The 25,218-nt window shown below is 44.1% G+C and overlaps 2 protein-coding genes across 12 annotated transcripts; both read left to right on the top strand.

Moving 5' to 3' along the window:
* The first annotated feature begins 582 nt into the window (after nt 1–582).
* LOC100280259 (putative protein kinase superfamily protein) lies at nt 583–13,867 on the top strand. Of its 6 annotated transcripts, none has more exons than XM_008645304.4 (6): nt 583–2,204; nt 2,881–3,260; nt 3,869–4,129; nt 4,314–4,436; nt 9,062–9,619; nt 13,310–13,867. In XM_008645304.4, the coding sequence occupies exons 2-5, from the start codon at nt 2,883–2,885 to the stop codon at nt 9,593–9,595; spliced, it is 1,296 nt and encodes a 431-aa protein (XP_008643526.1). In that variant the 5' UTR covers nt 583–2,204; nt 2,881–2,882; the 3' UTR covers nt 9,596–9,619; nt 13,310–13,867. The 6 variants fall into 6 exon arrangements, with proteins under 6 accessions (XP_008643526.1, XP_023158249.1, XP_035823854.1 ...); XM_023302481.2 differs by having other exon boundaries at nt 13,315–13,786; XM_035967961.1 differs by lacking the exon at nt 13,310–13,867 and having other exon boundaries at nt 583–1,842; nt 1,935–2,204; nt 9,062–9,962.
* A 2,970-nt stretch (nt 13,868–16,837) lies between these two features.
* Nucleotides 16,838–21,046, top strand: LOC100279737 (uncharacterized). Of its 6 annotated transcripts, none has more exons than XM_008645254.3 (12): nt 16,838–17,030; nt 17,545–17,724; nt 17,839–17,922; nt 18,013–18,152; nt 18,837–18,910; nt 19,149–19,203; nt 19,392–19,466; nt 19,554–19,627; nt 19,737–19,785; nt 19,908–19,992; nt 20,095–20,151; nt 20,337–20,755. In XM_008645254.3, the coding sequence occupies exons 2-12, from the start codon at nt 17,583–17,585 to the stop codon at nt 20,402–20,404; spliced, it is 903 nt and encodes a 300-aa protein (XP_008643476.1). In that variant the 5' UTR covers nt 16,838–17,030; nt 17,545–17,582; the 3' UTR covers nt 20,405–20,755.
* Nucleotides 21,047–25,218: the final 4,172 nt, after the last annotated feature.

Here is a 25,218-nt window from a genome sequence, read left to right as displayed (position 1 = left end):
TTTAGTAAGAATGTCATATTCACAGCTCGGGCCATGTAGAACTTTGATTTGACAAGATGTTCTTCCTGACAAAAGGCCACCTACTAGCAGGGACGGATTTAGTGGTACGGTGGGTGGGGCTCCAATCCCCCTACCACTCCCGAACCTATAGAGCCCCACCGAAGCTCCTCCTAAATTTTAAAACATGCAAACTATTATATATTGTAGGTGATTTAATGAGATTATTTCGTTGTAGCGCTTTAATTTAGCTCATGTCAAAAAATTTCCGGCTTCGTTCCTGCCTAATAGCTTTGCTAATTGGTTTAGTTCTTGGCTACGTGGACTAAGTCCAAAGCTTGGAAAACAAAATTTTTCTATGTGCGCCTGTACTCTGTAGGGCAATTTGGTTGAATAGAGATGATATGTTATTTAACAAGGCTAAATATAATACTTCTATGCATAAAATTTTTAGGATGATGCATTGGTTTTGACAGTGGTTCATGATGCATGAAAAAAAGGTGTAGCTTTTTCATAGTGTGACAGAGAAGAGGCTAAATCTAATACTTCTATGCATGTAATTTTTAGGATGATGTATTGGTTTTTTACGGTGGTTCATGATGCATGAAAAAGAGGTGTACCTTTTTCATGGTGTGATAGAGAAGATGGGAAACTTTTATGTTATATGTCTTTATGAAGTTTGGTTGGAGCTTCCAGAACTGCAATGAAGCTTACTTCTTATTTAGGGATGGATCTCAAACATCCAAATTACAGGATAAATTTAATATTTTAAAATAGATATGCATATAATTTTGTGTTAATATTTAGTTATGTTCTTAAGTACATCATGAAAATAAGAATGATTTTTTTTGCATTGTTTGCTCCCTACAACGAAAAGTGTGAAAAAATTATCTGAATATTATGTTGCATTGTTCGTAGAGTGAAGTTTGAATATATAAATGTAGATAAATAAAGTGTCGAAGATAGTCTAACAAGCGCGACACTAAAACAATATATGGATTTGCATAACAAATTCTATATTCTATTTATTCACAACCGAAGAAAAGACAAAATCACATACTAATAAGTAGTATTCGAATCAACGCCCAATGGCCGTGTTTCTTGTACGTGCAAGTCTTATGGCTTTCATCTCTATCTTGACTATCAGACGTGTATCTAGGGATGGTAATGTATTGTGATTCAAATGCTTCTTTACAAAATGGGAGGGCTCAAAAAAAAATTAGTTCAAAATGAATAGAAATAAGTCTTGACCCTAATCCAATCTTATATAGGGTAAAATTTAGAGTTCATTGTTACTCCTACGTATACCACTACCATCCCATGAAATGATACATGCTGGAACTTTATATCATTATCTTAAAGAATGTTTAAGATAATTTTAAAAAAACATGTTTAGGGTTTGTACATAAACTGTGTGCAGATTCACTCTTGCCATGTGCCATGGGGGTGTCGTGTGGTTTCGTGTAAACGGCCGCTTTGAAGAGCGTGCCAAAGAAGTTGTTAGTTGGGACCCTGGCCCCACAAAAAGGTGACTTTCTTTTTCTACTAGCATTTTCTTGCCAACCAAAGAGATGGAAAAGCAGCAGTGACTGACTCTGCAACGTTGGCTGCTCTCTCTCTCGTGCAGTTGCGGCGGCGCGGGGACACAGAGCGATTGCGAGTCGTCTCCAATAAATTTGTCGCGTCCGGCGATCCATCCGTCTTCCCCCTCCCTCTGCCCTCGTGCTCCTCCCGTCACCCTCGTCTCCACTCCCCGTGACGACCAGGAAGGAATTCTTCCTCCGTCCCCGTTCGCCCCGTCGTCTCGTCGTTTTCTCACCTGCGTGCTGCGTTCGCGGACAAAGTGTGGGAAAATGAAAACCTGAGCGCAAACAAACACTCTGGTATTGTACTATATAGATTATTATAAGAAAGAGGGAATGGTCTTTGCCTCGCAGCTTCTTGGTTGGTGACTCGGCGGATCCTGAGCCAGAGCCTCGCAGGAGGGAGAGGGGGGAGAGCGGAGGAGAAACCACCTTTCTTTCCGTTCCAGACAAGCTCCCAGCTTTGACCGCCGCCGCCGCCGCCGCTGTGTGTGTGTGCTCCCTTAGTAGTTAGTCCCTGTCGCGTCCCGGATCGGAGCTCCCCTCCGTGCACGGGACACCGCCGGTCCGGGCGTCTCCACTCCCCCCCGGATCGATCAGCTCCGCCTCCGCAAGATAGGCAAGGTTTGTTGCTCCAGTTCTTCCTCATGCTTCCTCGTGTCCTCTCCAGTCTCACCGGTTTTCCGTGGAGATTGTTCCAGGGTTAGCTAAGGTTGGTTTGAGCTGGACTCGGTAGGATTTGGGGCTGTCCATAGTTACAGGTTTGGTTTCTAGGCTTGTTTGCCCTGTTGGTGGTTCATGTTGCCTGCTTTCTTGCGCTGCTCTCCGCGTCCGTGCCTTCAGACTTGTTACGGTTGCAGAACTCTTGCACATAGATTCTGCTACGTCAGTCCAAGTTAAGGACATGGTTTTTGGCCCAGCCTTGTCTGAATTTTAGGTTCGTTTGAGCTTTGTACTGATAATTAAAGGCTCTTCTTTTCTCCTTTTTTTTAATCAAATCTGTTGCAGTTCAACAGCCATGGTCGCTGGCTACAGAGCCAATTAGGTTCTCACTTGAGCTCTCGTTCGAATGCGAAGTACTGATAGTCATGCCAATTTATCTCCACTTTCTGCATCTAATAAATTCCAAGCATTTTTACCATCTAAAAAAACTGAACCTGCCTACCTGTTCTTGTCTCACACCACCTGTTACCAGAACATTATTTTGCATGACCCCAATTATGTAATCTTTACATGTGTTATATGAAGGAAGCATGAATCCCTTCCTGATTTTGATTCCCAGTTTTCCACTGCATTGCAGCAATGAGGTGCCTGCCTTTCTTGCATGGAGACACCAAAGAGAAGGATCCAGTCACTAAGTCGGCCTCTCTACGGTCCATGAGCACAACATCAACGGAGCGCGATGTCCGCTCCGGTTCAGACTTCACCTCCTTGAATGTTTCCGACATGAGCGCCGAGTCGATAAGGAGGACGCAGTACCCCAGCTTCACTGACCGCCCGTCTAACCTGAGGGTGTTCTCCTTTGCTGAACTGAAGAGTGCCACCCGCAACTTCAGCCGGTCTCTCATGGTTGGCGAGGGTGGCTTTGGCTGTGTGTACAGGGGTGTCATCAAGACCTCCGATGAACCGAACGAACGAATTGAGATCGCTGTTAAGCAGTTGAATCGTAAAGGACTTCAGGCAAGTGTTTCTCACCATCTTTTCTTTTCACCCAAAGAATATGTATGAGAGCTGTGTATCGTTGTATTAGGTATAAAATAATTAGGTTTTACAACACAAGCTGCAGTAGTTTTTGTCAGTTCTCACCATCTTTTCTTTCCTTACCATTTAAACGTAGCAAGTTAGTCTGGTCACTGTTTAATGTTCTTAAAGTTGTTAAATTATAGCTACATACAAAATGCTATTGTTGTCATCGTCATTCTGTAGAACCACCAGTCTTATTTGGACCTAGTTATGGATTGTCAAACTCAGCATACTAGAAATAAACCAAAAAAATCCAGTCTTCATTTCTTCAGGAAAGTAACCATCAAATAGGTTCACCTGTTTCAGGGAATGTACAGTAATATATTTTAATTTTCTTGTATTTACAGTTCCATGCTTACTGTTCTAGGTTTAGTGAGTCAACTAGTGGCCATGTAGAAAAGTAGAAAACAAAATATAAATCCAAGCATACCTCGAAATCCTTGCAATCCCACATGCTTGATGAGTCATTTTGAAGTCACGTATGCTGGAATCTAGGTCTAGCTTCCTGTATGATTTGATTCTAATTAAATATGATCTTTCTCCAGGGGCAGAAGGAGTGGTTAACAGAGATGAATGTGCTTGGAATTGTGGATCATCCAAACCTAGTTAAACTTATAGGCTACTGTGCTGAAGATGATGAGAGGGGAGTACAACGGCTTTTAGTGTACGAATATATGCCTAATGGAAGTGTGGATGATCACTTGTCGAGTAGGTCAACTTCTACTCTGTCATGGCCAATGAGACTAAAAGTAGCTCTTGATTCTGCTCGGGGACTGAAGTATCTGCATGAAGAAATGGAATTCCAGGTAACTCCTTTACTTTATGGTCATGGAGGCCATAACACTTGCACAATCTGAAACATCTATGGGGCAATAGCATCCCTCTGCATCTGTACCTCGCACAAGGAATACATGAAATACCAAACACTGCAGTATGCTTTAACTGTTCCATAAACCATATCTACCCTCTAAATTTAAGACATGCATGCAGGTTATTTTCCGGGACCTGAAAACATCTAACATTTTGTTGGATGAGAACTGGAATGCTAAACTGTCAGACTTTGGTTTGGCTAGGCATGGACCAGCAGAAGGTCTGACCCATGTCTCCACAGCGGTATGCACAATTACAAGCCGACAGTTAGTTTATTACATTAGTGTGTTTGGATCGAATAGTGTTTTGTATCCTTTTGGTAAGTAGATACTAGTATCCTGACAGTATTCAAGAGATAAAATGTGTTCTTGCTTGAATAGAAGAGAATTATGATGAAGAGAAATAGGCAACTAGTAAGCTCTTTGAGTTGTAATTCTACAATGTTGTTGACTTTTTTGCGCCAACGAAAATTTTTTTTTCTTCTCGAAAGCGCAGGGGAACTGCGCCTCAAAATATATTAAGAAGAGGAAAAAAGGTCTAAAATAGACCAGGTTACAAACAATAAGCTCCTTACGGAGGCCAGTACCTCCTATAAGTGAAAGAGTCCAATAAAGCCAGACTCAAAAAACTACTAAAAAAGAAACAGCAGGATTCAGCCATTAGTTAAGGAAGCTGCCAAAAAAGAGAGGCCCTTGGCCCCAGCTAATGCCCACAGTCTTCTCTCATCATCAGCCTGCCGAAGGATAGAGGGGAGACTGGGAGTTTGTCCATCAAAAACGCATCTGTTACGGTGGTTCCAGATCATCCAGGCCCCCAAAGAGATCAGTGAATTCAGACCTTTCTTGACCATTCCCTGAACAGTTTCAGAAATCATCTCCCACCAATCCAGGAAGGAAGTCAGGCCCGGCTGGGGGGCCAAGATATCCAACCCGAACTTTCTGAGCAGATTATACCAGAAAAGCCTTGCAAACACACATGAGACCAGCAGGTGATTAATAGTTTCAGGTTCCTGATCACACAATGGACAACTGCTAGGATGATTGAGCCCCCTTTTTGCTAATCTGTCAGCAGTCCAGCACCTGTTTTGGGCCACCAGCCAGAGGAAGAAATGGCATTTTGATGGAGCCCAAGATTTCCAAACCCTCTTGTAGTGTCCAAATGCACATGATCCCAGGAAGAGACCCTTGTAAGCTGCCTTCGCTGAATATTTTCCATCTGGGGCTATGCTAAAGATGTGTCTGTCTTCAATGAGGGGGTGCAGCTCCAAACCAGAGAGACAGTCCCAGAGCTTGAAATAATCTGCCAGAACTCCCACAGTTAGACCACCTCGAATATCATAAATCCATCTGTTGTTTGACAAGGCCTCATAGACCGTTCTACTCTTAGCTATCTTCTTTGGGATTACAGAAAATAGGCTCGGGGCAATGGTCGAGATGCTTTTGCCTTGCAACCAGTTATCAGACCAGAAGAGGGTATTATGTCCATTACCTACCACCGAGATAAGGACTTTACTGAAGAACGCTCTGGCTTTACTTGGGACCTGAATAGGAAGCCCTGTCCAAGGTCTTCTAGAGTCAGTTTTATGTAGCCACAGCCATCGCATCCTGAGGGCCCATCCAAGTTCCGGTAGACTAGAGATACCCAGTCCACCAAGCTGAAGTGGGCGACACACCTTGCCCCAAGCCACCAAACAATGGCCCCCTTTAGCTTCTTTTCTTCCTCTCCAAAGAAAGCCCTTTCTTATTTTATCTATAGCATCAACTGCCCAGTGGGGTATATCAATTGCCATTGCCAGATACACAGTCATACCTGTGAGCACATGTTGCACTAGTATTCTCCTGCCTGCTCTGGTCATCAAATCAGCTTTCCAATTAGGTAGTTGATCAGCAAATTTATCAACATACGGCTGGAACTGTTGCTTGGACAGCTTGTGCAAGGAAAGAGGAAGTCCCAAGTACTTGCAAGGAAAAACTGCGACCTCACACGGTAGCAGACTTTGGACTTCCAAGATAGTTTCTTCTGAACACTGTATGGGGTAGACATTGGATTTTTGCACATTAGTTTTGAGACCAGAGGCACTGCCAAAAAGCTGCAAGATATCAAGAGTGATGGAGATTTCATCCACCGTAGGGTGTAAGAAGAGGGCTACATCATCTGCATAAATGGATACTCTGTGAAGTTGTCTTCTTGCTGCTAGCTGCTGCAATAAACCTGCCTCTTCTGCCTTTATAAATAAGTGTCCAAGAACATCCATGACCAATATGAACAGCATTGGTGACAGTGGATCCCCTTGTCTAAGCCCCCTTCTATGCTGAATTTGTTGACCAGGAAACCCGTTGAGCATGACTTGTGTGGTGGATGAAGCAAGAAGACCACAAACCATGTCCCTCCAGATCTGTCCAAACCCAATCTGCTGCATGACATCAATTAAAAAGGGCCAGGAGACCGAGTCAAAGGCCTTGGTGATGTCAAGCTTGAGGAGCAACCGAGATAATCTTTGTTGATGAAACAGTCTAGTTGTCTGTTGCACTAACATGAAGTTGTCCTGGATGAATCGCCCCTTAATGAATGCACTTTGATTTGGGGAAACCAATTCATTCAGTCTTGGTGCAAGTCGGTTTGCGAGAATTTTCGTAATGAGTTTTGCAATGCTGTGGACCAGGCTAATTGGCCTGAAATCCTTAACTTGCTCAGCCCCATCTCTTTTTGGCACCATGGTGATGTAGGCAGTGTTAAGTTTCCAGAAATTGCTGAAATTTCTGCTCCAAACCGAAGATACCACTGCCATAATATCACTTTTCACAATGTTCCAGCACACTTTGAAAAAAAGACCAGTGAATCCATCCGGTCCCGGGGCCTTGTCAGAGGGTAACCCTTTGATGGATTCCAGGACCTCCTTTTCTGTAAAAGGGGAGTCCAAGGCAGCCAGGTTGTATCTAGGTAGGCCAAGAGCTGCCAGGTCAATTGTTATATCCCTCTGTCCATCCTGCCCAATAAGATTTTTGTAGAAGAGGTCCACTGCTGCAGCTTTCTCACTCTGCTCAGATAGAATGTGACCACCATCAACTAACTTGGCAACAAAATTCCTCCTCTTGCGATGCCTAGCATGAATGTGAAAAAACTTCGTATTCGCATCACCTTCTCCTAACCATGTGATCCTAGATCTCAGCCTTGCCATAGTGCGTTTGAAAGAAGACAGCAGCAGTGAGTGTTTTTTGAGACAGTTCTTAAACCAATTTTCAGCTGGGGAGAGGTCTCTTTCGTCCTGTGCCATCTCAAACCTGTGAAGCAGTTCTTTTGCCAAGGCTAACTGCAACCTCACATGGCCCACCTGTTTGTCACTCCAGCTTTGAAGAGATCTTGCTGTTACCCTTAGCTTCAAATCCAGGGTTTGGAATGGACACCTGATATTGTGTACCGAATTCCAAGCAGCCTGTACCACTTCCAGGAAACCTTCCATTTTTGGCCAGAAAGCCTCAAAATGAAAGCGTTTCTTCCCAGGTTTGTTCCCTTGAAGACCCAGCAGGAGCGGACAATGGTCAGAATCATGTGATGCCATGCTCTGGAGGAGAACGTTTGGGAAACATTGCTCCCAAGACACAGAGCAGAACACTCTATCTAGTTTAACTAAAACAGGGTTTGCTTGCTGGTTGGACCATGTGTACTTTCGCCCATGCAATGGAATTTCCTTAAGAGCAATGTCATTGATTGTCTGTCGAAAACGACCCATCATTGCCCTATTGATATTGGAATTGTTCTTATCCGCAGAGCAGTAGATGAGATTAAAGTCCCCAGCCACCATCCAAGGACCATCACAAGCATTTCTGATGTCTCTAAGTTCCTGGAGGAACTGAATTTTTTCCCCCTCACCCTGAGGTCCATACACACAAGTAAGCCACCAAGCCTGCCCCTCTGCCCTACAAAACTGGACCGAAATACTGTGATTTTGAAATTTTGTCTGTCCTGTGTGACCAATGTGTCTCCTCCAAGCAATCAAAATACCACCACTTGCCCCCACAGATGGGAGGTACACATACTCAGAAAAATCAGCTCCCAACATAGACAGAATGTTTCTCCTAGAGATGTTCTGCATTTTTGTTTCTTGCAAGCACACCACATCAACCTGGGAGGAGTCCACCAATTCTTTTATTGAGTCCTGCCTAACAGAGGAATTCAGCCCCCTCACATTCCAAATTAAAAGTTTTCCAGGATCCATAGAAAACAGATAAAAGCCACTACAGAAAACACCAGGAGGCCGGGGACCTAACAAACAAGTCCAGGAGGAGGGGTCCAACCAAAGAGGGCTGCCAAAGCTTCTACCTGGTTATGGGACAAAGGTTGCTTGAAAATCTTTGCATACGCGTCTAGTGCTTCCTGGGTAGTACCATTGTCATCAGATAAGATATGCAAAGCTCTCATAGCCTTTTTAGTAGACCTATTACCCCAATCTCGCATATTAAACTCAACCCCAGCCCCCGCAATGCGTCGGCTGCGCCTAGGAGCCGCCAACGAAATTGGATACGAATTATTTTTTGTTTACTACTTGCGCAAGTAACCTCTTAATGTGTATATTTAGTTTCTGTACCAGACATGAAGAACAGAGTCAAAAAAAATTGAGAATGGGAATTGAAGTAATAGAGAGAGGTTTGGCTACTTGAAAACATTGCAATTGTTATATTCATTTCGCGATCCGCTTCAGAATTTAGCTTGTCAATGTATTCTAGCCAAATTACTCGGGGCATGAATACAGAAGCCACCTCTTTTGCTAATCTCGAAGTTAAGAGAATTCAATTTTAAACTGGTGGTTCCATGTCTTTTTAGGAAATAGTAGGGATTGCCCCCTACTAATTATATATATTTTTGAACAGGTGGTCGGGACTCTAGGCTACGCAGCTCCAGAGTACATGCAGACTGGGCGCCTGACCGCGAAGAGCGACATATGGAGCTACGGCGTCCTCCTGTACGAGCTGATCACAGGCCGCCGCCCCATCGACCGGAACCGCCCAAAGAGCGAGCAGAAGCTCCTGGACTGGGTGAAGCCGTACATCTCGGACGTGAAACGGTTCCCCATCATCGTCGACCCGCGGCTGGAGGGGCACTACAACCTCAAGTCCATGACGAAGCTGTCCAGTGTGGCGAACCGGTGCCTGGTCCGGATGCCCAAGTCTCGCCCCAAGATGAGCGAGGTGTACGACATGGTGCAGAAGATCGTGGACTGCGTGGGGACCGGCCCGCCGCAGCCCCCGCTGCTGCACTACCACGGCTCGGCCTCTGAGCCTGGCCCTGGCGACAAGCGCGCCAGGAAAGGGTCGGTGAAGAGGAGGAGGCTCTGGGAGCTCAGGTTCGGCTGCCGGCACATCGTGTGGCGCGGCTGGAAGCCTGCGATCGTGAAGGACATCTGAGGAGGGCGGGGTGGCTCCGGTGCTGTAAGTACAGTAGCTAGCTAGCTGTTCATAGAGACGGTGGTAACAGTTTGTTCCACCGTGTAGTGCTTGGTTGGTATATAGGGTGAGTTCATGCTTGCATAATACCAGTCGAGAAGAAGAAGAAGAAAGGTGCACAGTTGAGTGGGGTGGCGTTGGAATGGAGTACATAGAGTAGTGCTGTGTGTAATTTCCAGTGCAACTTCTGCTGCTGGCTTTCTTCGTCTTTGGGACAAGTTTGGTGTGGTCTTCGGGGATGATTCAGATACCCATTCCCTTGTATGCCATTTTTGACTGATGTCCAGGGACCCAGCGCACCCTGGTCTCATTCATTTCTTCGTCCACCCTTCTGATGGTCTCATATACCCTTTTCATAACGAGGAATGGAGAAAGAGGATAGATGCTAGAAGACAGAAGAGAAAGTATGGATCAAAAGGGTGTAGTGGAAGAGAGATGGGAGAGGTAAATGGGGATTGGGGACAAAGAAGAAGAAAAAGATAGGAGAGATGCAAGAGAAATTAGGACGGGGAAGAGAGGCTTCGTGCATACCTCAAAGGTGTGGATGCAGACCTTTGCCTAGATTTATCATGTTCGTGTGTTCTTTCATCAGTCTCAACCAACAACATGTCCAGGTGGAGATTGAGGACAACAACGTGGATGTTGATTTCCGCCTAGAGTAAATTGTGCCCGCTTGCTCGCCAGTTCATTCATAGGACGATGGCTGATGGTGTGGAGTCAGATCTCCATCTAGATTCATCGTGCTTGTCTGTCTATTCCTTCATCTGTCTTGACCCACAACACGATGAGATGGAGATCAAGGACAACGATATACCTTGATGGCGTGGAGTTGGATCTCTATCTTAGATTCATCATGCTCGTTTCGCCTGTTCCTTCATCTACCTTGGGGGCATATGATGAGATTGAGGATTCTAGAATACCTCAATGGTGTGGATGCAGATCTTCACCCAAACTCGCTATGGCTGCCTCCTCCATCTACCTCGATCTATAGCGAGACGAGGTGGAGATTGAGGATGGTGACATACCTCGACGGCGTGGAGGTGGATCTCCTCATACATTTACTATGCCCGCATGCTCCTTAATTTGCCTCGACATACAAACAAGGTGGAGATTGAGAATGGGGGACATAACTCGAAGGCATGGAGGCTCATCTCTATCTATGATCCACAATGCTCACATGCTCTTTCATCTGCCTCGATGCGTAGCACAACAAGGTGGAGATCGAGGATGGTGGCATACCACAATGGTGTAGAGACATATCTATGCATGGATTCGCCATGTGTGATTGCTCCTTCATGTGCCTGAACCCACAACACAACAATGTTGAGATTGAGGACAACAACATACCTCAATGGTGTGGAGGTCGGTCTCCATCTAGATTTATTATGTTCGCCTGCTCCTTCATCTACATCGGCCCACAACATGACAAGGTGGAGATCGACGACGATAGCCACAGGCTCACCGCCTCCTTCATCCATCTTTACACACGTGAGATCTACATGACCTCACTCCATCGCCTTCTCCTTGGGCAAATATGCAAGCAAAGGAAGGAGCGAATCTAAAAGGAAAAAAGAGAAAAAAAATAGACGAAAAAGCAATGCGGTAGTAGTATAAAGGAGAGATGAGAGGAAAAGGAGAAGAGATATATTCAAGAGATGAGGCAAAAGGGGAAAGAAATAAATGAGGTATCCACGTGTTAGGGCGGATACAGATAGTAGGTTTGGTACTCTAGTGAAAGAGGTGATAAAACACACGCTACCTTGTAAAGCAGGAGTGATTATAAACCGTAAAGGAGTCATTGCAAGCCCGCTTGCCCGTTCCTTCATCTTCCTTGACCCACAACACGATGAGATGGAGATCTAGTATGATGGTATACCTCGATGGCGTGGAGCCGAATATCTATCTAAATTCATCATGCTCGTCTGCATGTTCCTTCATCTATCTTGACCGACAACGGATGATATTGAGAACTGTGAAATACTTTAACGGTGTGGATGCAGATCTCCACCTAGACTCATCACGCATGCCTCCCCTTGATCTACCTCGATCTATAGCAAGACGAGGTGGATATTGTGGACAATGACATAGCTCGACGTCATGGAGGTGGATCTTCGCCTCGGTTTAATATGCTCGTGTGCTCCTTCATCTGCCTCAACCTCAACATGACGAGGTGGAGATCGAGGATGGGGACATACGTCAACAACATGGAGGCGGATCTCTACCTCTGATCCACCACATCCCCATGCTTCTTCGTCTACCCCGGCACACAACGCAAGGTGGAGATCGAGGATGATGCCATATCTCAACATTGTAAAGGCAGATATCCGTATAGATTCACCATGCGTGTGTACTCCTTCATGTGCCTCGACCTATAACATAACAAGGTGGAGATTGAGGACAACGACATGCCTCGATGATATGGAGGTGAATCTTCACCTAGATTTATTATGTTCGCTTGCTCCTTCATCTACCTTGGCCCACAACACGACGAGGTGGAGGTCGACAGTGACAACTACAGACTCATCTCCTCCTCCATCCACCTTTGCTCATGTGATATATAGATCTCATTGCATCGACATCTCCTTTGCAATTCTAGAAGCAAGAGAATGAGTAAGTCAAAAGAGAAAAGAGAAAGAAAGATAGACGACAAAGCGATTGTGTAGTAATATGAAGGAGAGACGAGAGAGAAGAGAGATATCGAAGAGGTGAGGCAAAAGGGGAAAAGATGAAATAAACGAGGTATCCACGTGTTAGGGTGGATATAGATAGCAATTTTGGTACTCTAGTGAAGGAGGTGATAAAAATCACACTACCTTGTAAAATAGGAGTGATTGTAAGACGCTGAAGAATAAAATCCCTCCCCAGGAGGGCTCGGGTACGCAACCAAACCCTCAACCTCTACCTCGGCTCTCAACGGGAAACAAGCAGGCTCAAGTCAACAATGAAATACAAGGCCATGCTGTCCACGGGATACGAAGAAACTCCCCACATCAGGAAGGCAGCCCCCGTCTACAAGGTCGCGTTCCCCTTAGGCGTATAAATAGGGTAGTCCATGGCTCCTCTAGGGGGTAGGAAAACACTTCAGAGTCTTCTCCTACGTTCGATATTGTCACTTGCCTCAATCACATTCGGGGACTTAGGGTCTTCCCCTCTCCCGCTCAGCTCATAACCCCTACTGCAGGCACTTAAGTGCGGACAATATAAGCCTCATCCCCACTCTGCTGGAAGTAGGGCCTTGCATAGCCTGATCCGAATAAATCGCTTGTGTGAACTCGCATCACCATCTGGATCCGTGGCACACGACATCATTTCACTAGTTGGTTAGGACCACGAGTCTAAACACCAACAAGTTTAGAGACTCAACCATATAGATATAAGGACCGAAATGTGCATGTTGGATGTTTAGAAATTGGAAAGATACAATTTTACATGTTTAAGGACCTAGATGTGTATTTTGGGAGTTTAAGGATCAAGATGAAACAAAACGATGCAAGGTTGTTTAGGGACGTGTTTTACTCATATTTAAATTAGGACGAACTATTCCCGGGCTAGGTTGTTGAAATAAGCCTCCCACCTTTTTTTTGGCCGAAAACATATCTTTTTTTTAAACCAGACTTATTCAGTTTTCAGTGTGAAAAAATAAGCTGACTCTCGGATTTGCTTCCTGATGTGCAGTGCAGATCCTGTGATCACTCACCAAGCTGACATAAGGAAAGTGTGTGATAGCGTAGTGATGTTGGCATGGAAAAGGGACTGGAATATGGTTGAGATTCAGACTAGACGTGACCTGGGATGCTGCCACAGGCGTCCAATCCGAAAGAACCGGCGGCCTATCCTGAGCTCACATTCAGAACGATGCGACGGCGATGATGGGTGACTCCGGCCATTCACCCATCCTCTTGTCCAGCTAGCGGAGGCGGCCTTTTGTTTGCATTGCAACGCATGGCTGTGTGTGAATCCAGCTTCCTCAAAAAACCTTTCTTTGCAATGCAATGCAATGCAATCGAGTGGTGGTTGTTTTTCTTTCTCTTCTTCTTCTTTTTTTTAAAAAAAGGGGGAGAGAGAGATAAATATTTGCTCTTGAGAAAGCAATGTCAATGGCTGGTGAGATGCAACGCATGGAGGAGGGTGAAAATGTTTTTTTTTGTTGTTGTTGTTTTCTTGAAAGAGAACTAACTTGCTCGGCCTCCGCACTGATATTCCCTTCCTCACGGATCGACGTGGCTTCCGTTCCATCAGGTTCAGATGTCAGGCTTCTTCCCTTATGGGACACAATTCAGCGGGAATTTTGACGCTCTGGCCTGGTTTGTTGCACAGAGAAATGTAGAAGATCTATAGAGAAAAATCTAAAAATTCTCTTACTATTTAAAATTGAATCCTGATCATTAGAAAAACTTTGCGAGTGGCCACGAAGAACAAAAAAACCAGAAATATTGAGAGTTTCTTTAATAAATATGGTAGCCGTAGCTCCAACAGGGAGCAGAGCAGAGCAGAGCCTCATGAATCGCGGCACCAGACATCGCGTAATAGACAAAGTTCAAAAAAACGGCCCAAACTGAATTTGTTAGGTTTGGATGCAGACCACTCGCAGAAAAAAAAAACAGATGCTTTCTCTTAGGTCAGCAAACCAAACCCAAAAAAAAAACAAACAAAGACTGTTCAGTTCTCGATCCCGTCGCCGTCAGGCCTTTGGATGCATCCTTCTGCCGTTTCCTCTCAAAACAAAACTAAGAGAGATAGAAAAAACACAGCATTTTTCGTGTATATTTAAATAATCTGCTCCGGCCGTGCGTGCTGTATATGATAGATACTACGTACGTTGTTGTTGATGATGCAGAGGAGCAAGAGCGGGCGGGGAACGGTTGCAGATAAATCCAGAGCCCGTCGTAGCGCGGGGCCCGCCGCCGTCAGATGCCGAGCAGAGCGCCAGGATTCCCCCGCCGCTGACAACTGACAGCCCCGGCCCCTATGCAAAAGATTCCCGGCTTCATTCACCCAACATCCTACATTCCTACGTCACTCCAATCAAATGTGCTGCTTGGGAGAGCAACGGTCAACGGGCAAAAGATTTCCATAAAATTGTGCATTGAGGTATTTGTATAAAATATTTTAGTGATTAATGACCAACACAACAGTATGGACTAACATGTTGGCTAGATATATGTATGCATGAATCAACTTCATATAAACAGAAAAAACTAAGTTGTAGGAATCAAGTAATTCAAGCTACATGACTTAAAACTAGTCGTACAATCACTAGAAATGTATGTCTAAGTCATAGGAACACTCTTGGAGAGAGTCAAATTAATTTAGAGAAGAAAAATAAGAAAGAACACACAACTCGACTGTCTCGGACGCACCAGACTCGGAGCGCTTCGGCGGCTTGGCTCACCGAACCAAAGTTCTAAACAGCTCTCCAGACGCGACTTCATTTGCCTGTCACATCAACCTAGTCCGGTGGTGCACCGGACCGTCGGGTCTAACGGCTAACTCGGTCTTCGACGGTCATCTCAACGTTAGCTGACACGTGGCGGTCCGGTGGTGCACGGGACTAGGTCGATGCTCCATGGGAAGGCAAGTCCAAAGTAGATCACGTTGGTGGGGGCAATTGTTGGAGGTCCAGTGGTGCTCTGGTGCACTCACAGATAGCAGATTTTTTTACGGTTCACTCAATGACTCTTTTGGGGGTTTGTAGCTATAAATACTCCCTAACCAGCCTACTTAGTCACCAGTCACTCTTAGAGCTAAGCATCATTCCTAAGGACTTATGCAACACCACCAAGTCATTCTAGAGAGATCTAAACACACATTTTAGTTGAGATAGTGATTTAGACAGGGTGTGCTCTTTGTGACCTGCTTTCTTGGTGTTGTATGCTAAAGAAACCATGGACGCCTACTGCATCATGGTCTACGCTTTAGAAGCACTTCTATGGGATGGTTTTCCACCATGTGGTATGCTACTTGAACTACTCATGTCTTTCTAATGAGTGCAAGTTACAACTTAACAGATACATAATCTCCGAGTTACTTTATGTCGATTACCAAGGTATTACTTTTGGACCATGCTAAGACTCCTACGAAGAAAAAGAGAGACCGAGTACTCGATGGATCACATCTTCAACTCCCAAATTCAACTATATAAGCTAGACAAGCATAAACAATGGAAAAATGAGACAAATCTTTTTTTACTGATATTTATAAGTCCACACAAGATTAAAGGTGAATACATCCAACACTTTGTTAGGGAGTAGTTAGCAAGGCCATAAAAAATTAAAGACCATGTGTTCCTAAACTTGGTTAAGGTCCAAACACCCCAAAATTTAGAACGTGGGTGACATCCCATTATAGGTGTAGGATCTGATCAGGTATTTGACTCTAATCAAAAGCTTGAAGGCACAAACGATGGAAGCTTTTCGTTCTCCTCCTTAGCTTGTGCATTCAATAAAAGTCGAATTGTTTGCCTGATGCCGGACATTCGACAGGGACCTAAAGTTCGTTTATTTGGCACGATAAAATGCGATGGTACGGGAGATACCTGCACCTTTAAACAAAGTGAGAATATATGGCATAATGCTCCTCTTTATTTACATTTTAGCTGACGTACAAATGAATGGAATTCCAAATAGTACAATCACTATCAATGGGTTCTAAAGAAACAACTAATGGTCCGTGTGCTTTGTTTAGCCTACTTTCCTACCTCAACAAACACAAAGAAGAAAGTCAACAAAACCATAAAACAAATTTAACAATCTTTGAAGAAGCGTTCTCCCGCCGCCACAGGATGACAAGATAATCTTGCTCACTCCAAGCCACAAGTATAAAAAAAACCATTGCTCAAAACCATAGGAAAAAAACTACTGGTTACTAGAGCAATGTCCGTACATTATTTTTCATTTATATTTAAATATAGAATATAAAACATAAAAATATATATTTTATTAGTTAAGTGTGTATGAATACAGGTTTATTATCGGTTCGAACATCTGTTTCTTTATAATTTTAGTATTTTTACAATTTAAATCCGGTACATGATAACGGTGAAAACTACTTGGAACAATAAAAGTAATGCTTTAGTATAGTTGAAATATATTTATTTATTTATATTTATACAATTTAGCAAAAAAAAACTTAGGGTGTACCATTCACAAGAGAGCATCTTTTTCTGATAGTGAACAAAAACCGCGTGCCAGCCAAAAAAAAAGTGAGAAAAAACTAATAATGAATAAAAAATGAATAAAATTGTCCTATCTCTCTTCCCCCTCCTCACAATCAAAAACACACACACCCATATATATACCCCTCCTCATTCTCCTCCCGGTTTCCCCTCCCCCATTCGTCGCGATCCAATTCCGGCGCCGGAGAAGACGCGCGCAGGCCCCACCCAGCCGCCTACAGGGTGAGCGAGCTCTCCTTTTTCTCCTCCCGCGCTCCGCTCCGGAACCTCTAGCGTAGCTCGCTTCGATTGCTCCAAGGCCAGCGCTTTGTTCTGTGTCCTGGCCGGCGAGCAATCCAATCCGGTCCGAATCTTTCTTAGTCGCCGCCAGGAATCCAGCCCACCCGGCTCTGGTACGCGGCCGATGCGATTCGATTCGGCCTCCTTTGCTTTCGAAATTTCGCTGCTATTTTTTTCACGTACGCTGCTAGTGGTCCGTAGAGGATTGTGCGACGATTTTTTTTTCCTTGCCCGCAATCTTCCCTTCGTATATATATAGTTAATAACAATACCAGCATAGTCCTCCGCGCGTTAGTGCGAGCTTGATGAATCGAATCGCTGATCTCTGTTAGGTCTCGCTTTTCACCGGACATGCTTTAGCTCCGATGCAGCCCAGCGAAGCTAGCTGTGACATTGTTTGCTTTTCTTTGCTGCCGTGATACTGAAGTAAACCGCTTGAATCTGTTTGCTACCGCAGCGCTCCGCTCCCACAGACGGACAGCTTGGGCTCGACGGATGAACATGTGTGAGAAAGATCAGAATTTGCCATGGGGATACGACCTGTTCCGCGACCCTTTTGCTCCTCCCAACGGGTACTACGGGCCTCCTCCCGGTTACTGTGATGGCCACTGTTGTGACCTCCATCATTACGGTAGAGGTAGTCAGACTCGTGAAATACATGCAGATTTTTCATTTTCCATGTGACAAGTCATGGGACAGGTAGACAGTATTCCTCACTCATGTGTATATATGTTCTGTTTTCTTTTGGCAGCATCACATCCAGATGAGACTCAGTTGCATTCTTCTCAACTCGCATATGATATGTACAACCCATCAGTAGGCATCTACCATCCTGGTGCTGAAAATATCCATAATCTGACTTGATTTTCCCCCTCTCTCAACATGTCTCTTTTATGTTTTTCCTAATGTTCTTGGTATGTTGCAGGAAGCACCCATGAGCACGAGCACGAGCACGAGACAGTATATGTAGAACCGTCTAGTTCCTCTCCAGACACAGGTGGTGACGGTTGTTTTGAGATGGAGGAGGAAGTAGGGAAGAGGTTTTACCCCATGGTCCCAGTTCCCGTGAGTCTACTGATCCTTTGAAGTCAGGTTAAGAAATTTGTGTTGTCTAGCTTCATTCGCCTAACATTTGGATGTGCTTCGTCAGCTGCCAGAATAATGAAAGTTTCGCTTCTAAGGAAGTCTACCTAGATCATCAGCAAAAATTCCTGTATATGTCTGTTGTATAGCCAAAGCCTCATTGGAAGAGGGAAAAAACAACATGGATATCACTTTCAGTTGGACCACTAACCTTAAATGCCAAATGACTTTAAGAAATGATGTTGACATCAAATTCCTCTACAAGTCTTTAATTAACTGAATGGCTAAGTAACTTTGCATATTCTTGGTCTTAATGCGTGTCTTTGAAGAATTATCCTATGCGAAAATCATGTCTACCTACTTTTATTGGTAGACCTCTGTGGACAAAGCTGTAGGTATTAACTTTTCTTATACACTGTATGATTTGTTGTGCTACTAGCAGTTTCACTGCCCTCAGATAGTATTCCTATTTGTTATTGCTTTTAAATTTAGAATGATACTATCCAATATTCTTAGTAACAGTGTGGCACCCCCAACACCCTATCCTAGTTGCTTTGAAGGAAATGAACCTGTTGTGAATGCTGTGCTGTATATCTGTAATTTTTTCCCTGTTCCTCTGACTCCATCTCCAACTGTGGTCCAATAATCCGTGTCTGCCTTGTCCAGCATGTCCCCAAAATTAATGGAGAAATCCCATCAATTGATGAAGCCACTATGGACCATGAAAGGCTGACAGAAAGGTCAGTCCTGTAGATTCTTTTCTTAGTGAATTACTACCACTGTTACGTTCTACAGTATGCTTGCTAGTGTTAAACTTTTCCTTGGTTCTGATTGTCGTTAAATGTCTTTTAAGCTTCACATTTCCATAACAGGATAGATTACTTGCACATAATAATATTGTTTTGTTTTACTACATTAGTTTTTCACGCAAAACGTTTCGTGCTGGAGTTGTTCAATGTTTGATTTATCATCTTTCAGGTTGAGGCTGTATGAGCTGGTTGAAAACAAGGTGAAAGGAGATGGCAACTGTCAGGTATGATCCATCCTCACCCAAACAGTTGATTTTTCTTTCCTTCTCCACCTATTATCTTCCTTTTCTCAAGTGATCTCTGCACTTCCTTTTTCTCCTTTTCCCTCCTTTTATCTCTTTCTGATTTCAAATTGATTGTCTGTATCACATTGACAACCAACTGATGCTAATTGCACGCCCCGATTCCACAGTTCCGAGCACTATCAGATCAGCTTTACCAAAGTCCGGATCACCATGAATTTGTGAGGTCGCAGATAATTAACCAGGTATTTAACTGCATAAACTTTTGCTTCGCAATCGCTAGCAGAATGTACATTTTTTTTGTCTCCTCTCTGACAAACCATGCCTTCCAGCTTAAAACTAACCGTGACGCCTATGATGGATACGTTCCCATGGCATATGATGATTACTTGGAGAAAGTTGCACGGTCAGTTCCACACCATGCCAATCAATATATATATATTTAGATTGGAGCACAGATTAAGTGCATGCGGATGCTTGTCTAACATGGATTTTACTGCATATAAACTAAACAGGAACGGTGAATGGGGTGACCATGTGACGCTGCAGGCTGCTGCTGACAAGGTTAGTCTTTATAATCTATGTTTCCAGCTGTCATTCCTGGCATATCCTGTGTGGTGGAGCTGACAAGACTGCCATTGTTTTACTCACATCCTAATGTAATGTAAGACAACGATCTGGTGCAGTATGGAGTAAAAATCTTCGTGATGACATCGTTCAAGGATACTTGCTACATCGAGATCCTGCCTAAGGTTCAGAAGTCCAACAAAGGTAAACATTTGGTCCTCAAGGGCCACCTACCGGGTATTTCGATTCTTGACTGGTTACTGGCTTCTGGCATCTAAATCTGGCTTCCTGCCTGTGTGGTTGCAGTGATACTGTTGAGCTTCTGGGCGGAGGTGCACTACAACTCCATACATCCGCAGAACGGTGAGTAGGCGTGCCGTTGGCATGCCGGGCCTTCACCGCCAACGTATGCAACCAACATGCTGCTATATACTGTCAATAGTCTTTCTTTTGTTCTGAGTAGTGGTAGGAATCATGTGCAAGCACAACCAAACAAGCTCTGTCTATTGTGTTGGTGAAGACGATTCTGTGGTTTGTGAATGCTGCAGATGCTCCGAGGTCGCAGACGACCAAGAGGAGAAGATGGTGGCCGTTCTCGCAGCACCACCACCATTGATGGCGGGTTCAGCTCTCTTGGGGCTGGATGGATGTTCAGGATCAGGTGGTGGTCCCGGTCCCGGCCATCGTCCAGATGATACTACAAGGGACGTACGACATTATGATTAATATATATATACCCAGAGCGGAGCAGAAAGACCTGATAAGGGAATTAGTTGGGATGAATGAAATGGAATAAACATGGGATGGGATGGGAATCGTCGTCCCGTATATAGTTTAGAGTGGAGGCCGGTGAGCGCCAACTCAAACTCTTTGTATTGTTGTTTATATCTACAAATTTTGCCGGAACGAGGCTAGAATTATTGGGGAACAATTATGGTAATAATAAATCGGTTAAGAATTGAGATGACCCAGCTGTTGGCAGAGCTCGGATCATCATATGACCAGAATCAGAATGGATTCCCCAGTGCATCTAGTTTTCCTCTGGAAGAACAGAACAACATAAAAGAAAAACGTTGAACACTGAAGTGGGAAGCTGTAACCAGAAATCTTAGATTTGAGCCCAACTGCTCTTTTTGGAAGGCAATATCTAGTTTTTGGCCCATGAGTCCAGGACATTTTCAGAGGGCCCATGAGTCATTTCACAGGTGAACAACCATTGTAGCCATTATACATACAGAGTAGGCTGGTGTCTTATTTTCGGGTTCAATTGTAAATGATTAGTCAATGCCATACAGTCATTTTTGGCCCTCAAATTTTGGATCTGGATATGGAGCAAGGACATTCGTCGACGTTGACGACACTTTTAGGTAGTGTCAAAGTAGAGTTCAGGCGTTCAGCTCATGGCAGGCTTCCTCAAAGTCGTCTAGAGGGAGTGGATAGACGGAACCTGAAAATTATAAAATTTAAAAATAATTCGTCGAGTTTAGCGTTAAAATAAGTATAAATATAATTAGAGTGTGGAAGAGAGTTTTTGCCACGAGTTACTTAATCAACACAAATAACTTTGGGAGCTAACTCAAAACGATAAACAAGATAATAGAGAGAGGAGAGGAAAAACCAAATCGCAATGCAAGATTAACACAAAGACATGGGCGATTTGTTTCCTGAGGTTCAATCCCGAAGAACCTATTCCCCGTTGAGGAGGCCATCTAGGCTAGGTCTTTTTCAACCATTTCCCTCTCTCAAACGGTCACTTAGACCGGTTGAGTGCTTCTTCTTAATCTCGAGGATCACTTAGACCCGCAAGGATCACCACAAAACTAGGTGTCTCTTGCTAGCTTTACAAGTCAATGAGAATTTAGAAGGAGATGAAGAAAAACACGATCAACAAAACCAAGCAACAAAGAGAGACAAATGAAACACTAGCCCACACTCTCTAGAATCTCTCACAAGTCACTTAATCACTAATGAACACAATCACAATTGTTACACTTGGAGGATCTTTGATGCTTGTGTGAGCTTTAGAGTGAAGTCTACTCTTAGCAATGAATGTTGAAGTTGGAATACTTGGATGTCTTGAATGGAGGTGGTTGGGGTTGTGTTTATAGTCACCAACTACTTTCTAGTCATTGCCAACTTTCTGGCACGCGTGAACGGTCTGCGCCCTTCCTCTGGACGGTCCACCCGTACACATCAACGGTTGGATTTGCAACGAACGACAGTAATGGGTATATCAATGGCTATAAGTGCATTAAATGTGTCGTTAGATGTCATATAAAGCAATCGCGGACGATCCGGGCGTGCACCCCGAACGGTCTACGTGGACGCTAAAATGAATTTTACCGAACCTAGCACCTTTGAGGTTTTCTGGTTTTCAACAAGCGGTCGGTCCGCACATGGCACCAGACAGTACTCTTCTCTCCTTTGGATAGTCCATAGTAGTAGTGTGAGTTTTGCACAGTCCCTGTCCAAGGTCCATCAACGTGTCGCAGATGGTCCGCCAAAAGAGGTCCAGACGGTCCGCGATACACTGTTTTTGAGGGTTGATTTCTTGAAGTTTTTCTGAGTACATGAAATCATAACTTAGTAAACTAGTTAGCTCAATTGGTTGTGATGGTCATCAAATACCAATACAAGTGTGGAAATAGTTTTTAGGCCTATTTCCCTTTCAATCTCCCCTTTTTAGTGATTGATGGCAACACAAACCAAAGCAAATATAATGTATGAAAAGGGCAACTAGTTTGTATTTTGATACCAATCGAAAAGATATTTGAGTTTAAAGCATATATGAATGTTTTTGACATGGTTAAAATTTTGAACCATATTTGCACCACTTAGGCTTGTTTTTGCAAGTCTTTTTGTAATATCTTTTCAAATTCATTTGCAATTAGCCTAAGGTGTAGGAATATGATTTTCAAAAACATTTCTATGTTTGATAAATTCTCCCTATTTTTCAAATGCCTTTTCTTTGGCCAAATAAAAGCTCCCCTGAATAAGTTCTCCCCTTTGACATAAATAGTTTTTCTCCTCTTAGCTGGCAAGAGGGTTTTCACAAATGCGGTAGTACCAATTTAGAAGATAAAACATTTTCAAAAGAGGTGGTGGTGCGGTCCTTTTGCTTTGGCCTATTAATTTCTCTCCCTTTGGTATTAAGCGCCAAAAACAAAGAAATCTGGAGACCTTTAACTGGAAAGATACAAATTTAAGTACATGAGTAGGGCAAAGGGTATTTGATACAGACAGAGATGCAATGGAAGCTTTGCCTTTGCCTTCAACTCCATTTCCCTTTCAAACTAAGACTAAGTATAAAAATACACTTGGAAGCATATTAGTCTTAGCCTTGGCACAAGAAGAATAAGAAATATACATGTGTACCAAATGAAAGAGAATATACCATGATCAAAATGATATGAAATAACCATTGCATGCAATATTTCAATCAAGGTTGTAACATTTAGTTCACTCCTGAGCTCATAGAGTCTCTTTTCATCTAAAGTCTTGGTGAAGATATCGACGAACTATTTGAGGGTGCTAACATGACCAATTACAATATCTTCCCTTTGTGAGTGGTCTCTCAGAAAGTGGTACCAGATGTCTATGTGCTTTGTGCGGCTATGTTCAATAGGATTCTCCGCCATGTGGATTGCACTCTCATTATCACATAGAAGAGAGACTTTGCTCAATTTGTAGCCATAGTCCCTAAGAGTTTGCCTCATCCAGAGTAGTTATGCACAACAATGCCCTATAGCAATATACTCGGCCTCTGTGGTGGATATAGCTACTGAGTTTTGTTTCTTTGAAGCCCAAGACACCAGAAATCTCCCCAGAAGCTGACAAGTCCCCGATGTACTCTTTCTATCTACTTTACATTCGACATAATCATCATCTGAATACCCAAAGAGATCAAAGGTAGAACCGTTGGGGTACCAAAGCCCAGAACTAGGAGTATGAACTAAATATCTAAAGATCCTTTTCATGGCCCTTAGGTGGCATCCTTAGGTTCGACTTTGGGGTAGGCTTAACCACCACCAGAGCCCGTCGTCTGCACCATCGTGCCTCACCGTCGGGGTAGGCTTCTCTCTCTCTTCTCCTCTTGCGTCTCCAGTGGGCAGCCGCATCCCAGCTCCCTGCCGGCGCGGGCCCTGGCCGCGGCTCCCGGTGCCCCTGCGTGGCCGCACCCTTGGCCAGTTCACCCTCTCCATTTCCAGTCTGGCATACGTCGAACCGTGCACACATCAGCCCCAGATAGCTCCCTTGCAGCCGCCCTAGCTTTTCACGTGCGTGCAGCACGTCGCCAAGACTCCGCGACGTCCGTCTACCCCTGTGCATGCCCATCTACCCCCCCGCATGTTTGCATCGTCACGTGTCATTTGCACGTCGTCGCGCGCGTTACGTGAGTTGTTTGCGCGCTGTTGTGCGCGTTATTTTGCGCACGCGTCGCACACACCTTCTCGCACATCGTGCGCTTTGCCGCACATCGTTAATTCGCTTCACATAGAACCTCTCATGTTGAGTAATTCATTGATTATTTATTGAACCAACAAATACCAAGGTAATGAATTACTCAGAGCTAAGTAGTGGTTTTGGCATATTTTCCTTATAAATGTTTGTTAACATGGCGACGTCGAATTAAATACTCCAGTTGATACTTTCTTAGTGTAAACACGAGATCCCTCGACTGTAGCATCGTCCGTCTCCTTTCTCGAGTAATCGTAAAATGCGAGGTCCGTGTCGTGTGCATACTTAATTGATCTATTTTATTGTATGGTGTATTCATCATTTCTATTTCGAGAATGTTGAATGTATGTTTGCACTCGCCTAGATAACATTCCGTTCGTGGAATCTGAGGAAATTGCAGGAGAAGACCCTGAGTAGCAACTTGGTCAAGGCAAGTGTCCTCTGACCTATTATGTCCTATTCACTTTATAATTCACTCTCCCGCATACTATGATCAACCTAAGAATCAACTAGCTTTTCATTTACCTTGTCCTTGATTACCTTTTGGGCTATTTTGGTTAGCTTTATGCTAGAGCTCTACTTTAATCAATAAACATGATGAGATACATTTATGATACGATGATTTTATTTTAGATATGATGATGAACTTGTGGGACTAAAGGGGGCTCAGGCTGTTTCCCAAGTATCTCTCCATAAGGACCGATTCGTTGAGAGATCACTCGAGATCAGGTGAGGCGTAGGAGGAGCGACGACGACGACGAGATATCCGGTGTGACATGATAGGGGATGGCTATGAAGAGCTTGGACTACGACTAGGAGGAGGGAGCCGTGAGCATGGACGTTGGGGTGATGCACGAGGACGGTGCCGTTAGAGATGTAGGATGTCATGCCCGCACAGAGGATGGGAGGAGCTGGTTCGACGCACTCATCGTTCCTCCAACGAGTTCACGCTCGCAGTTCGCACCGATGCAC

The sequence above is a fragment of the Zea mays genome, chromosome 5, assembly GCF_902167145.1.
Source record: "Zea mays cultivar B73 chromosome 5, Zm-B73-REFERENCE-NAM-5.0, whole genome shotgun sequence".
NCBI classification, from domain to species: Eukaryota; Viridiplantae; Streptophyta; class Magnoliopsida; order Poales; family Poaceae; genus Zea; species Zea mays.
Note: the sequence above shows the minus strand (reverse complement) of the source record. Positions and strands in the feature narration are given on the sequence as shown.

What these genes read in the sequence shown, in the direction of transcription:
- LOC100280259 (XM_008645304.4), top strand. Translation starts at nt 2,883, where the DNA reads ATGAGGTGCCTGCCTTTCTTGCATGGAGACACCAAAGAGAAGGATCCA. An exon ending in ATGAAGAAATGGAATTCCAG is followed by an intron (nt 4,130 to 4,313) that starts GTAACTCCTTTA and finishes ACATGCATGCAG; the next exon opens with GTTATTTTCCGGGACCTGAA. An exon ending in TGACCCATGTCTCCACAGCG is followed by an intron (nt 4,437 to 9,061) that starts GTATGCACAATT and finishes ATTTTTGAACAG; the next exon opens with GTGGTCGGGACTCTAGGCTA.
- LOC100279737 (XM_008645254.3), top strand. Translation starts at nt 17,583, where the DNA reads ATGAACATGTGTGAGAAAGATCAGAATTTGCCATGGGGATACGACCTG. An exon ending in TACTTGGAGAAAGTTGCACG is followed by an intron (nt 19,628 to 19,736) that starts GTCAGTTCCACA and finishes TAAACTAAACAG; the next exon opens with GAACGGTGAATGGGGTGACC. An exon ending in TGCAGGCTGCTGCTGACAAG is followed by an intron (nt 19,786 to 19,907) that starts GTTAGTCTTTAT and finishes GATCTGGTGCAG; the next exon opens with TATGGAGTAAAAATCTTCGT.